Source organism: Epargyreus clarus, unplaced genomic scaffold, assembly GCF_041222505.1.
Source record: "Epargyreus clarus isolate Ecla_fem2 unplaced genomic scaffold, WU_Ecla_fem_2.2 ptg000035l, whole genome shotgun sequence".
In the NCBI taxonomy this organism is placed as follows: domain Eukaryota; kingdom Metazoa; phylum Arthropoda; class Insecta; order Lepidoptera; family Hesperiidae; genus Epargyreus; species Epargyreus clarus.
The window spans coordinates 9,934,235-9,948,637 of record NW_027332240.1 but is presented as its reverse complement, the minus strand read 5'-3'; the positions used below and the strand labels follow the sequence as shown (position 1 = coordinate 9,948,637).

Sequence of the window (14,403 nt, the reverse complement as noted above, 5' to 3'; positions counted from 1 at the left end):
TGACAAGGTTTAAAGTTATGTTGATGTAAGTAACATAAGTGTGAGATGAATCATTTCATACTACCAAAGTATTCTAATATCGACCGTAGAGGAAACTGATCTGTAAAAGCTCCAATCTGTTTTGGTTTTATTTACATCCATGGAGAGCACTCATCATCATCATTATCATCAACAACCCATTACTGTCCCACTGCTGGGCAAGGTCTCCTCTCATAATGAAAAGGATTAGGGTATAGTCCACCAATATTTATAAAAAATATAGTTAAAATAATTAAATGAATAAGCGTTAATGCCACCATAGTAACAATAACAACCAAGCAAAATACCAAACAGTTCAGAGCACCACCGTGCCGTGCCCACTATTGGACAACTTCTGATCTGTTGACAGTTGCGCGCCCCTTTTTTATAGCATGATACAGGTAGCCAATTGTTAATACGGAGCGGTAGTTCGAAATTAATATCATGTGATTTTAAAAACGGAATATTTATATATAAAATGAAGCAGTCTCCCACACAAATCTATAACGATAAAATTTATATAATTTTTCGCACAATATATAAATTTATATATTTTAATGGCTGCCATTAGATATGTCATTGTTGCTCCCCACAACTGATCCCTTTTATGGCCCATTGCTGGGAACAGGTATCTACAATACTCCAATTTCCAGATGGTGGAGGGTATCTCCACGGCGAAAAATAAAACTGCAAACGTAAAAAAACAGCGCAAATCTCCATTAGCTGCGAGTCCCTCGTTGGGCGCCAATCCTTGTAATCCATTTTCCAAACGACGTTAAGGACTATTCACGTCTAGTAAGATATACGACTATTTCTCAGCGCAAGAACGTGACTGTCATATTACAAGCTTTCTAGGTTTGGGTGAACTTTCATCGAACGCAAAAAGATTTTTTTGTTTTTTGGTATTTTTTTTATCGAAGTAGAAAATAAGCAGTCCAACTAGCTCTCTAGGTTTGGATTGAAGTTAAGTTATGAAATGGCGAGATATCGTGAGGCGAACTACGTCAGGCTCCCAGGAAAGATAAGAAACATGATGACCACGACCGCTCTGCCAAGATTGCAACGACAAAGAAGTAAGTTGAAGTAGCAAATAAGCAGTTCACCTAAGCGATCGCTGCTGCGTATGGATATCTGTAAGGAAATCCATAATATGGGGGTTCTACTTGAAGCTGATCATAGATGCGTTGCCAATTTTGAAGACACAAATGGTCGCCTCATATGTCAGTCAGCCGATATCCACATACTTCCACCAAAACACAAAAAATGCTTTACGCTAGGAATAAGTAAGCGAGGGTACTTTTCCGGTCGATCTTCTTTTTTATAACATACAAGTAGCATACGAGCATGCAGTCCATCTGATGGTAAGTAGCTACTGTCACCCATGGAAATCTGTAACCAACCCCAGATACGATTAGATATTCCTGCCTGAAGACTAAGCTGGAACGCCTCGGAAAAGTATGTATATCTACCACACCCTTTAAACCAGAACACAGCAGCGCTTAACATTGCTGTTATGAGGCATAAATAAGTGTTGCGGTGGTGCCGTCGGAGTCGAACCACAAAGGTATCTACCACCCTTAAAACCTTTTGAGAAAGCTTATAAACAACACGTTATATGGGGATATCATGCTTCTTAATCTTCCTGTTTAAGCTATCTTGTCTGTCAGTCAGTGTTAGTTATACTAAGAAGCTTGCAACAGTAAGTTTTTAAACGGTTTTCTTTTTAACTAGTTACTCAAACTAGAAACCTTATTAACATTGTTTTGTTATAATTTGTTACAGCGCAGCGAAGAATCAAAAGCTTAAGACGGCAAATTATTTCACAAACTTTTTAATGAGAGTACTTCAAACCATAATTATCTTACATTCTCGTCCATAAGATGCTAATATACTTATATAGTTTTATCATTGACCTATTTTATTACATAATGGGCTCGGGTTTCCTCTCATATTGAGAATTGAGAATCCACTTTGACTAAGTGCTGATTGGTACACTTCACATACTTTTGTAATAAAATTACAAAGCTCTCAGACAAGTAAGTTTCGTCACGATGTTTTCTTTCACCAATATTTTCTAATATACAAGCTGAAGTGGCGAAGGGCTAGCCACGTTCATAGGACAGACAAACGATAGGGTAGGAAGGTCCCCGAAAGGAGACCACGTGTGAGCAGAAGGAGAACAGGACGCCACCCGACCAGGTGGACTGATGACCTGAAGCGGACGTCAGGTAACCGCTGGATTCAGACGGCTCAAGACCGGTCCGGGGGGCGCAGATTAGGGGAGGCTTACATCCGGCAGTGGACGTAGAAAGGCTGATGCATGGGTGGAATACGCACATAATTTAGAAAAATCAATGGCTGATTTCCAGTGTGAAAGACCCAATGTTCATTTCTATTGGAAATACAGTTCAATATACTTTGAAATCATGCAAATACACTGAATTCCTAGATAAGTGAGAGGCACTAGATTGGTTATTCAAACTTAGTCTTCAGGGATAGCAACGCATCTCCTCCGGTAGGACTCCTGCGGTTGAGACTATTTGCGATTGATTTTTCAAAATAAAAGAATCTTTTTTTTTTCTCGAGGGGGTAACCTTGAAAAGGTACCCGGTGCCGTGGGAGCGACACGGGGTTATGTGGGAGTTTTACCGCACTAAACCCCCCCCGGTGGCCGTCCTCGGGGCTGCGTAGAGGACTCCGGGATTTTCAAAGGAACGCGACCGGAGTCCTCTCAGCGCACTGCCCCGTCGGGCTCCGCCCAGGTGAGTTTGTGTCACCACACCGCCCCTCCCGGGGTCGCTAGTCGAGCGGTACGAGTTCCGACTCTTGCCGCCCGCAACCCTGGAAGCCCCCTTTTAGTCGCCTCTTACGACAGGCAGGAGTTACCCTAGCCTATTCTAGTCCCGAAACTACAGGGACACAGCTACGGCTCCTGCGGTTCATTCTATTTGCGGTTGATTTCAGCCGTCCAAGGGCGGCAGTGATTTTCCAACATGACTGCATGTATGTAACTTCAGTATACAATCCCTTCTGTTAGCGACTGCGTATGTGAGTGCATTTTAATTAAAACTTGGTGAAAATCAATTACAGTAATGGAAGCTTTGTCTTTATTTATGAACATAGTTACACACTCGTTTTTATGTATGTATGTTATATGACAAAGGTTGGTGATTAGTTGCTAGTTTTCAAAAGTTTCTTTTTTGAAACCGTGCCAGAATTATGCATGCATGTGTACATAGTTTCAGTTCAGTACCCTTACCATGAGTTTTTACGTTTTGACAAATATGACTGTTTTGGTATTTGTTTACGTATTTGCCTATACAAATTCCAATCAGCGCCTCTAGCGGATTGTATCAGAACTAAAGTGTCAGTAACGTAACATTTAATGTCTAAATTGACAAAATGGCGCTTTATGTTTTGTCTCTCTTTTGTGCGAACATGTGAGGCAGACAAAAAGACTTGAGCACTTACTTATTGTTACGTTTACTCAGACTACTGAAGCAAACGAAACAGAATAATGGATTGAGTAAACGTAACGTAAAATTGTGGGATATTTTGAAAACTCATGGTAAGGGTACTGTTCCCTGTGAGGGAAATAAATTAACAAAGTGTAATTGTACATTTTTAGTTTTTATTAACATCAGCGGCTTTACTTTTCGCGAATACCACATGGATTTGGTTTTTGCCATCCACTCTCAATTGAAAAATTCATTTTATCAATAAATGAGTGCGAGTCGTACTTGTATGAGGAGGGTTCCGTACCACCAAATTTAAATTTATTTTTTATTTTTAGTATTTGTAATAGTTCTGGGAATTATTTTTATTAATTTATGCTTAACTGTCGCTAAATGGTTCAAAATGGAAGGCGTAATAAATAACCTCTAATATATATCTATACCTTTGTCTGTCTGTTAGTTCGCTTGTTTGTAAATCTCTTTTTAAAACGTAAAAAACGTTTGTAAACGTAAAAATATTATTTCAAGAAAAAAGTTTATGCTCACTATTTTAAACAAATTGATAATTACACACTAGTATCTTTTTCATTATTCAAGTGTACTTGTATTTTATATATTTAGTTCCTGTTCTTCTTTTTTTCCTTTCTCCTTTCACGTTTATTTTTATTATGTTTCTTTATTTCATCTTATTGACCTTTATATCTTTCTATGTCTATGTCTATATATGTCTATGTCTATATTTCTATGTATATATATGTATTGAACCGCTTTTATTTATTTCTGCACTTCCCTAATGTTGACTGGGAGAAAATGCTATTTAGCATTAAGTCCGCCTTTTGCACCACAACTTTTTTGTGTCAATAAAGTATAACAAAAAATAACGCCTGTATTATAAACTTAACTGAAAAAGTAGTAAATGGTAAAATGAAACGTTTATATTCCATTTTATCATTTCCTACGGAATCATAAAAATAGATGTCAAAAACAATTAAACTTTAGCCAAAATGAAAAGCGACAACTGTTGTTCATCATTTTTCACTAACTTCCTGAAAGCTTTCTGAAAACCTGCCAAAACGATTTATAAGCTAAAGGTATTGGTACACTGGGAACCAACCAGTTTGTGTAAATGTATTAGTTTCAGCGAAAAAGGTTTCAGTCCAAGAAAGGAATAAAAATTGCTTAAAAGCCAAGTGTAAGTCGAACTCGCACACGGAAGGTTCAGTACCAACAAAATTTTACTTTGTAAATAAAATTGAAGTGTCTATCTATTACTATTTAGGATAGAACCCTGTGACAGACTTACAGGCAGCTGTCGATTAGTAATAAGGTACCGTTTTTACGCTTTGAGTATCGAACCCAAAAATAAATTAACGAAAAACATTTTATTTTATTTAGATTTTTTTATTTTAAGGAATCGAATTGAAAGGTGAATAATTATTTAGTCCATCTTCGAATTGTGAAAGATAGTACATACGGTGCTGATAAAAAAAAGAAATATTTTTTGTTGTATGTCTGTCTGTCTGTCTGTTTGTTTCAGCTAATCTCCGAAACGGTTGAAGTGACTTTGACGGCACTTTTACGGACAGTTCACTGATGTTATAAGGAGTAACTTAGACTACTTTACTTTATGAAAAGGATAAGGGCACCGCTCAAAAGGTACAACCCATGAATTCCCAATGAAGTTTTATACCTAAACCCACAGTTTTACACTTTTAAACGCGGGTAAAACCGCAGGGCACAACTGGTACAAAATAATAATGAAACCGCTGGCATATCTAATTTTGGTAACCATTTCAGTTTTTTCGATTTCAACAAAGGTTTGTTAACTTTGGCAACAACACAGTATCACATTTTGCCCAATAGCACTCTTTTAGTAACAACACCGGATTTTGCCAATTTCCAACACCTAATCAGGAAATTTTGTGATTTTGGGTACGTGATTTAGCTACAGATATTGCCACTGTGTATTTCTATCGTGATAAGAACTACATAGACTCAGAATCAGCTGCGTTTACTTTGAATTTTTTCACATATTTTCCATTAAGAATTATTTTTGAAGGTGAGGCGTGGTCCCCGTGGAGCTACGGCATCCCCTGCCTGTCGTAAGAGGCGACCCCGGATCCCCCGGAGATCCGGGGGAGCAGCGCCTACCACTGCTGTTATTAGGCAGAAATAGATGTGGGGGTGGTTCCGCCGGCGTCTAACCACAAAGGATTCTACCACCTTCACTATATAAAAGGTATAACTATATAAAAAGTGCACAAAAATAGCATAATGTATATTTTAGTACTTAAAATTCCGGACCAAAAACATAGATCACGATTTAATTGCAGACTAAAAAATACGATAATCCTAACAAATACTTAGTCACGTAAGTTAGATAAAAAGCTCCTAAAATACAACCGTATAAAAATTTAAACCGAAAAAACGTAAATTCTATCCTCCCTTCCACCCTTAATTAAAATTTGTAGGCGTTTTAAGCCTACAAAGTAATAAATAACACTAACAGTTAATTAAGTGTAAAAAGGACTTTATGGCAACATTTTCCAAAAATATATCAAATAAGCCAACTGCTCCAAAGGTAGCAATACGGTTTGACGGGGTGGTACAGTGCTGCAAAAAAGGAATTTACGGTAACATTTTCCAAAAAAAAAAAATATCAAATAAGCCAACAGCTCCAAAGGTAGCAGTATGGTTTGAAGGGGTTGTACCACCGCCATACTCATTTCTAGCGTGCAGCAATTCTTGCGTTTCGGTGGAAGTATGTGGATGCTGGTTGACTTACATATGAGGTGACTTTAGTCCTGAGTGCATAGTAGTGATAGCCTCTTGATCGAGGGGTTCGAGATCTCAGACGCACCTCTGAGTTTTCGAAGTTATGTGCGTATTAGTTGTTAATTATCACTTGCAAACGGTGAGCGAAAACATCGCGAGGAAACCTGTATACCTGAGAAATTAAAAAAAAAGACGAAGTATGTCAAGTCTGCCAATTCGCACTTGGCCAGCGCGGTGGATTATGGCCTAATCCTTCTCATTCTGAGAGGAGACCCGTGCCCAGCAGTGGGACTGTAAAGGGTTGATAAGACCTTAGTCCTCAGGAGTGGCAACGCATCTTTGTGGACATCAAGTTCTACTCAAGATAAGAAACAAAGAGAAGTGCCTGAAGTTAGTGTTTAATGCGTTGGAGAAGAGTACTGGAGTACCAAACCTACTCTAGCTGTGGGAAGGGACCCGTGCCCAGCATTGAATTATAAAGGGTTGCCGACAGGTGACCTTCTTTTTGAACAAAACAATTTTTTTTTTACAATACTTTTGTACAAATACACTGGGTACTTTAGGAAAAAATATAGAATGTAGGTACAGTGAGTGAGCGAGAAAGAATGTTCTCGCTCACTCACTATGTTGTAATTAAAGACGAGATATTTTCTATTTTTCCGCTTTTCTATCCGACTTATTTCTAAATACTGAAAACTGTTATCATTACGCGATTTTGAGGCATCATGACATTTAAATAACGAAGGAAAATATAATGTCTATAGTACAATAATGCTATGTATCAAAGTAGGTGGCAACCCAAGTTGCAGAAAATATTACGTAGAAGAGTAAGCTAGATATTTCCTACAATGTATGGATTCTCGGAAATACCTCACCGCCGTAAAAATAACATGAACGAAGTTCCCGCTACTCTGTACTTAAAAATACATTTTCTTTGTAGCCTTTTGTATATCTAGTTATCTTCAAATCACATTGGCTATTCTAAAATCCTATTTTTAACTGACTTTCTAATAAGAGATGCTATATATTCGTCGCTATTGTTTACTTTTAAATTATTGTTGACATGGAATTTAGTTGTATTTTTGTAAAAAAATGTTTTAACCGATTTCAAAAAGAGTACCTCCGGTACCGACCACTATTTTCAAAAAAAAAATCGGATGTGGTTTTCATTATTCTATAACAGAGTAACAAACGAATATGCAGTCCATCTAATAATAACTGGCTACTGCCACCCATGGATATCTATAAAGCACAGATAAGATTAGATTCCTACTGAGGTCGGCCACAGATGCGCTACTCCTTGGAACTAAGCTGGAAAGTCTCGGAAAAGTATGTCTCCTTTACCACACCCTTTAAACCAGAACACAGTATCGGTCAACATGGCTGTTATTAAGATATAGGCGGCGGTGATGCTTCCAGTAAACCACAACAGGTTATACCACCTTCAAAAGACAAATACCACCTTCAAAGATAGGTATAGATGTCATCAGGCAGAAATGGCAGGTGAAGCTGGTGCCGACGGAGTCGAATAACAAAGGGTTATACAACCTACAAAAGACAGAGATAGGTATGGATGTTATGAGGCAGAAATAAGTAGCGGTGATGCCTCCAGCGAATAGCAAAATGTTATAGCACCTACAAAAGACAGAGATAGGTATAGATGTTATGAGCAGAAATAGGTGACGCTGGTGTCGCCGGAGTCGAATCATCATCAACCCATTAATGTCCCACTGCTGGCCACGGGTCTCCTCTCAGATTGAGAAGGATTAGGCCATAGTCCACCGCGCTGGCCAAGTGCGTATTGGAAGACTTCACACACCTTTGAAAACTTTTTTAAGAATTCCTCACGATGTTTTCCTTCACCGTTTAAGCAAGTCATAATTAACTTTGACGGTGGTAGAACCCTTTGTGGTTCGACTCCGGCGGCACAACCGCCACACCTATTTCTACCTAATAACTGCAGTGTTAGGTGCTGCTGTGTTCCGGTTTGAAGGGTGTGGTAAGGGAGAAAGACTTTTCCGAGGCATTCCAGCTTAGTCCTCAGGGGTAGCGGCGCATCTGTGGCCGACCTCAGGTAGGAATATCTAATCCTATCTGGGGTTTATTACATATGTCCATGGGCGGCAGTAGCCACTTACCATCAGGTGGACTGCATGCTCGTCTGCTACTCTTATATTATAAAAAAAAAAACTTCTAATACGCATATAACTTTGAAATATCAGAGGCGCGTGCCTGGGATTTGAACCTCAGACCCCTCGATCAAGAGGCCGCGTTCCTTAACCACGAGGCTATCACTGCTTATAAAGGGTTATATCACCTACAAAACACAGAGATAGGTATAGATTGTCTCAGTAATACTTAATGCTTCAGCTTAAAAGCTTGTTCCACTTAAACACTGAAACATCCAACACCAGTGGAACTCTCATTTGGCTTTTGTCACGCAATCCTACATCCAATTAAGTACATAAAGACAGGGCCATTAGCATCCACGTATCCGCAATTCCCATTGGAGCTAGGGGTGGGAATCTGAAATCGATTGAACAAATAATCGATCTTTTAAATAATATGTCGACCATTTAATCGACACCGAGGAATCGATTCTTTGCATACAAGTGGATCATTATAATCGATACTAAGCAATGATTTGATTGATTGATAGATTGGATTTAGCGATGATTGATTTGATGATTGACGAAAACTAATATTTCATATTCAGTTGTATTTACCTAAAAACTGCCACGTTTTTCATGTACTTTTGTCATATATTTTTCTTGGTCGAATTTTTGAGTGGCTCGGAAGGTAATGAAGATGAATTTATTGTTCGCGTATTTTTCTTTATTACGAGTATGTTTATTTATTCCAAGAGCAATAATAAAATAAATCTATGATCGATTTGTAAGAAATCGAGTATCGAGAAGATAGATACTACTTAGAAATCGATATTTCAAATCGGGATATTTTTGTAAATCGATTCCTTAAGGCTTCAGTTCGAATCGATTTCAAAATCGATATTTTTCGGGACGAAACCCATCCCTATTTATACACGTTTAATTTAATTATGCGAGCTCTTTCGCTATTGCCTACGAATTCCTCTGTAATAACAATTTGGTACTACGAAATGTTATTTGTGTTATTACAGGAATGGCATTCGTTCGTCACCTTCCCCCACTTGATAACAGATGGCGTTAAAACTAATAGAACTTTAACGCCTCGTGGAACATTTAGTCTGAGATCCGAATTAAGGATTACAGTAATAGTATACGGGATCCGAATTAGGGAAGACCTTCACCATTCGTTTAATAGATAAAAATATGTTATTTCTTTAGTACGTCAAACACATTTTTCAGTCAAAATTTCATATTAATTTTGTGGTTAAGATATACAGCAAAGTCGTATATCTATCTTGTGATTTATATTTTGTTTGCGAGAAGTTTATATTTATTTTTATTCTTATCTTAAGTCTAACAGGCCTAAATCTGATGGATTCCGTTTGAATTACAATCACTGAATAATACTGAATTAGTTAAATTAATTGAAACTAAATTACTATGAATTAAATTCCGGAAATTACTCTGTTTAGAATTCATATGGGATTAAATTAATTTATTAATGTAAGTATAATTAATTCAATATGTATAATAAGGCTCAATATGGGCTATTTATATAGCTTTAGTTGATAGCTTTGAGAGCTTTCTTGTCACACGTGTTTAAACCCGCACGCGTCTCCTACGTGCACGCATGAATTAACTTGCTACAATCACTTCACAAACCGTATGCGTGTGCGTGTGACATGAAAGGATGCAAATATAATGCGTGCGGCTTAAATACGCGCGGGCGTAATTACGCGTGACAAGAAAAGTGTATTTAAGGAAGGCGTTCGAAGTAACGCGGATTTGTGTCGATTCTTATATGATTTAAGATAGGCATAGTGGAATTGAGACATTTTAATATGCAACTCACGGGTAGTTGCATGCGTCATAGTCATGGGGAAATACATGGTTGTCAGTCCTTATACAAATTAGTCAGCAAAAAAATCCTACCTTTTGAAAATTTTTGTTTTGTTCCCTAACATTTCAAAAAGATCTAACTCCCTACAATGTGCTCCCGACATCTAATTTACAGTAGAGTTATAAAAGTATAACTTTATTTCCAATTTCCATACAACTCGTGGGACTTCCGTGAAATGCCATTCCACGTCACTTTACTTTCCATTTCATTACCGATGTTTACACACGGACAGTCATTAACACACACATATGTGTACAATTATCCTACAATTCATGTAGAGTATGTAATTGTATTTTGGACTAATTACAAGGCTCTAGTATAGAGCATGCTGTCAGTTTAAAATTATTAAAGTGATTAAAATATTATTATTTTTATAATATTTTCTGAGTTATTAAACTAGGTAATCTAGATTTAAATCATAAAGAGATATATAAGTTTATAATATAGGAAATGGTGGTGCTACCGCCCATGGACATCTGTAATCAACCCCAGATAAGATTAGATTCCTACTTGAGATTGACTACAGATGCATCGCTATCCCCGAGGACTAACTTGGGACGCATCGGAAAAGTATTTATCGCTTACGACACCAAGTGCATTAAAGTTTGTAATAGGAGTTTCATTTTATTCCCGAGCGATCATTATTTATTAACGATCATTAGTATTTTCCTGAGCAATCATTATTAACGATCATTAGTTATATTTTCCTGAGCAATCATTATTACCGGTCGTTTGGTCTCTGATGATTTGATTGCGATTTTCATTATCTTTTCTCGTTCGACCAAGCAATGTTTACCCGTGAATTGAGCGAGTAATTACCAGCTAACTGTTAGCGTTTATTACCGGAGATTTTTATTTTTGAAATCAGTATAGCAATTAAAATAACCTGCAGGTTATAATTATTCATTGATATTTGATAATGATGATTCATTGATGAGTAATATTTTAGAGCATACTAATTGCATTTTAGGGTCCCGTACTCAAAGAGTAAATCTGAACGGATCTTGTTCTAAAATGCGATGCCTAAATGCGTTTTATTTGCTACAACAAATAAATAATTTGTCAAAATGCGTTGTAGTAAATATAAAGCATTTTGCCTCAAGATGCAATGTCAAAATGCGTTGTAGTAAATATAAAGCATTTTGCCTCAAGATGCGATTTCAAAATGCGTTGTAGTAAATATTTTTTTTTTTTTTATTTTATTTATTAACAAAATCCACATCTCTTAAAGTATTGTACAATTTTTTCATGCTTAATCTACTAACAGCCAATTAAGGATTTACATTTTATGAGTATTTCAAATAATAATAAAGTACGATCACTTATTAACACTAGTTACTATTTTTAATTTATTAACAACCACCAAAGCTATATTAATATACATAAATGTGTGTGTATAAGTATGTACGTATAGTGTGTATATGTATGTGAGTGTGAATGTGTATGTGTGTATTTTGTAACAAGTAGGCAATAGATATATATATATAATACATATGAATAAGTTTATAAATAATTTAAGTAATACCATAGTTTTCAATTAATATGTTCCTAACCTCCTGTTTGAGTGACGTCTTGCTATATATAAACCATTTTGCCTCAAGATGCAATGTCAAAATGCGTTGTAGTAAATGTAATGCATTTGCCTTGAGATGTGATGTCAAAATGCGTTGTGGCAAGTGTAACACATTTTGTCTTAAGATGGGATGTTAAAATGCGTTGTCGCAAATAGAATTGAAGGTGGTAGAACCCTTTGTGATTCGACTCCGGCGGCACCACCGCCACACCTATTTCTACCTAATAACAGGAGTGTTAGGCGCTGCTGTGTTCCGGTTTGAAGGGTGTGGTAAGGGAGACAGACTTTTCCGACGCGTTCCAGCTTAGTCCTCAGGGGTAGCGGCGCATCTGTGGCCGACTTTAGGTAGGAATATCTAATCCTATCTGCGGTTGATTACAGATATCCATGGGCGGCAGTAGCCACTTACCATCAGGTAGACTGCATGATCGTCTGCTACTCCTATATTATAAAAAAAGAATGCATTTCGCCTTAACGTACGATGTCAAAATACGTTGTAGAAAATGTAATACATTTTGCCTGGTGATACGAGATACGAGAGTCAAATGCAATGCGTAAAAAATATAGTTATAAATAATAGGGCAGTAACAGTATTATAATAATGCATATTCAATACATGTTCACAAATACTGATGTTTATTCTTTTTTAACGTTTAATTATGTTGGTTATTATTTGGAAACGGATTATGAAGCATAATCCTGGAATTATAATAATACATACATACGTTTTTAGGGGTCCGTACCCAAAGGATAAAAACGGAACCCTATTACTAAGACTTCGCTGTCTGTCCGTCTGTCCGTCTGTCACAAGGCTGAGATAGATACATGAAACTTATATTTATAGAGGATGCATAACGGTGGCCGCTATAACAACACATACCTACTAAAAATAAAATAAAGTTGAATATTATAGGGGTCTCCATACAACATACCCGATTTTTTCGGCATTTTTCGATCTAACTGGTAAACCGTACTAGGAAGACGGTAGAAATTTTTACAATCCGTTTACTAGTATAACTGGTATTATAATAAATACAAATAAGAACCATAAAACATATTTTAATGTAGTTATTTTAATTTTATAATACGTTATTTATGTATCATTCACCATCACCCCAACGCCATCTATTGTTGTGTCATATAACTAAGTAATGTTTAAAATAATAAAATGAATAAAAATAAGTAAAACATAATGAACATTTGGTGGTACGGAAACCTCCATTTGCGAGTTCGACTTGTACTTGGCGAATTATTTAAACTTCCTTCTTCATTCCAGTAATATTGTTGTATTTATGAATTATAATTTTGTAAATTGGTAAAACTATGCAATTGCATAATTTACAATTATTAATTATAATTTGTTTGGATTATTATTGCATGTGTTTAAAACACGTAAATATTTATACGCATGTATTTAATTCCTTTTAAAAGTATTTTTTTGGAAACGAATCGTATCGAATAAATCGAAAAGTAAACGTATTTTTGTCTACATCTCTTTCTCATGTTTATTGTCAAACTATATTGTTATGAATGTATTTTAAGTGTTTTATATTAAAATTAATATAAAATAAATTAAGATAAACATACCGGTTTAATAGATTTTCATGGTTAGACATCTCGAAGAAATTGTACAAGAAAATCTTGGAAAAACAGCTATCGAAGATCTAGTTAGCCCCGAGAGGTTTCCATCATCGGATCTTCTGAACAAACGTGACACCCGATTCATGCGAGGTTTCGAAACAGTACACTGTGACCGAACCACCTTTGGTTTATAGCGCCCTGGTACTTTTAACACAATTTTAAGTCACCACGTGTGTTATGGTTTCACATACCTGTGCATTTCACGCGTGGCCCAGGCTGGCACAACCACTCGCCGCTAAAGCTCGGGGCGTACTGAGCCAAACCTTAGGGCTTTTACGGTATATACGTAGAGTTGTTACAACGTATTTTTCGTTTAGGCTTTTGATCTTGTAATGTTATTTGTTAAGGACGTGTTAAAAATAAATAGTAGGGCTCGGTGTCGGATGGAAGGAAAATAAAGGGTCTTGATGAATGCTATAGTTGGTTTTTATATATTTAGTTTGAAGGTTGTAGCAAGGGTGCTACAACTTTCCCTCGTTCGACTCCGGCTGCTCGGTAAGAGATACATAGTTTTCTAAGGTATTCCAGCTTAATCCTCGGGGGTAGCGGTGCATCTGTCGACCTCAGGTAGTAACCTAATCTTATCTGGGCTTGATTACAGATGTGCATGGGCGGCAGTAGCCACTGAACAGGTTTTTACCCTTCGCAGTCAGTTAAAAATCTCCATAACAAATTCTTAGAAAAGCCTTCACCAATTACGATAAAAAATCATAGGGAAAACTTTTGTATTTGTAACATGGTCTATATTTTTTAGTGGATACAACACGTAATATATGAATCGCATAACTAGTAAATAACACAAGAGCTGCTAATGCGAGTAATAAAAGGGCTCTACGTAGCAGCTCTATATAATTTGCAATTGTAGCGCGCGAGACGTAGCGCCCTCCCGCTCAGCAACAGTTGTTAGTAGTGTTGCCAGATTAATATTCTCCC

General features: G+C 36.8%; 1 protein-coding gene across 2 annotated transcripts in view; it reads right to left on the bottom strand.

Moving 5' to 3' along the window:
* LOC140756399 (solute carrier family 2, facilitated glucose transporter member 8) overlaps nt 1-13,715 on the bottom strand; it is a 71,510-nt gene extending 57,795 nt beyond the window's left edge. The window contains exon 1 of one of the 2 annotated variants that reach the window (XM_073091878.1): nt 13,662-13,715. In XM_073091878.1, the coding sequence (XP_072947979.1) occupies nt 13,662-13,669 (8 nt within the window). In that variant the 5' untranslated portion in view covers nt 13,670-13,715. Of the gene's footprint in view, nt 1-13,416 lie in introns of both variants that reach the window. The other variant, XM_073091877.1, reaches the window with a different exon arrangement.
* Between the last annotated feature and the right edge of the window lie 688 nt (nt 13,716-14,403).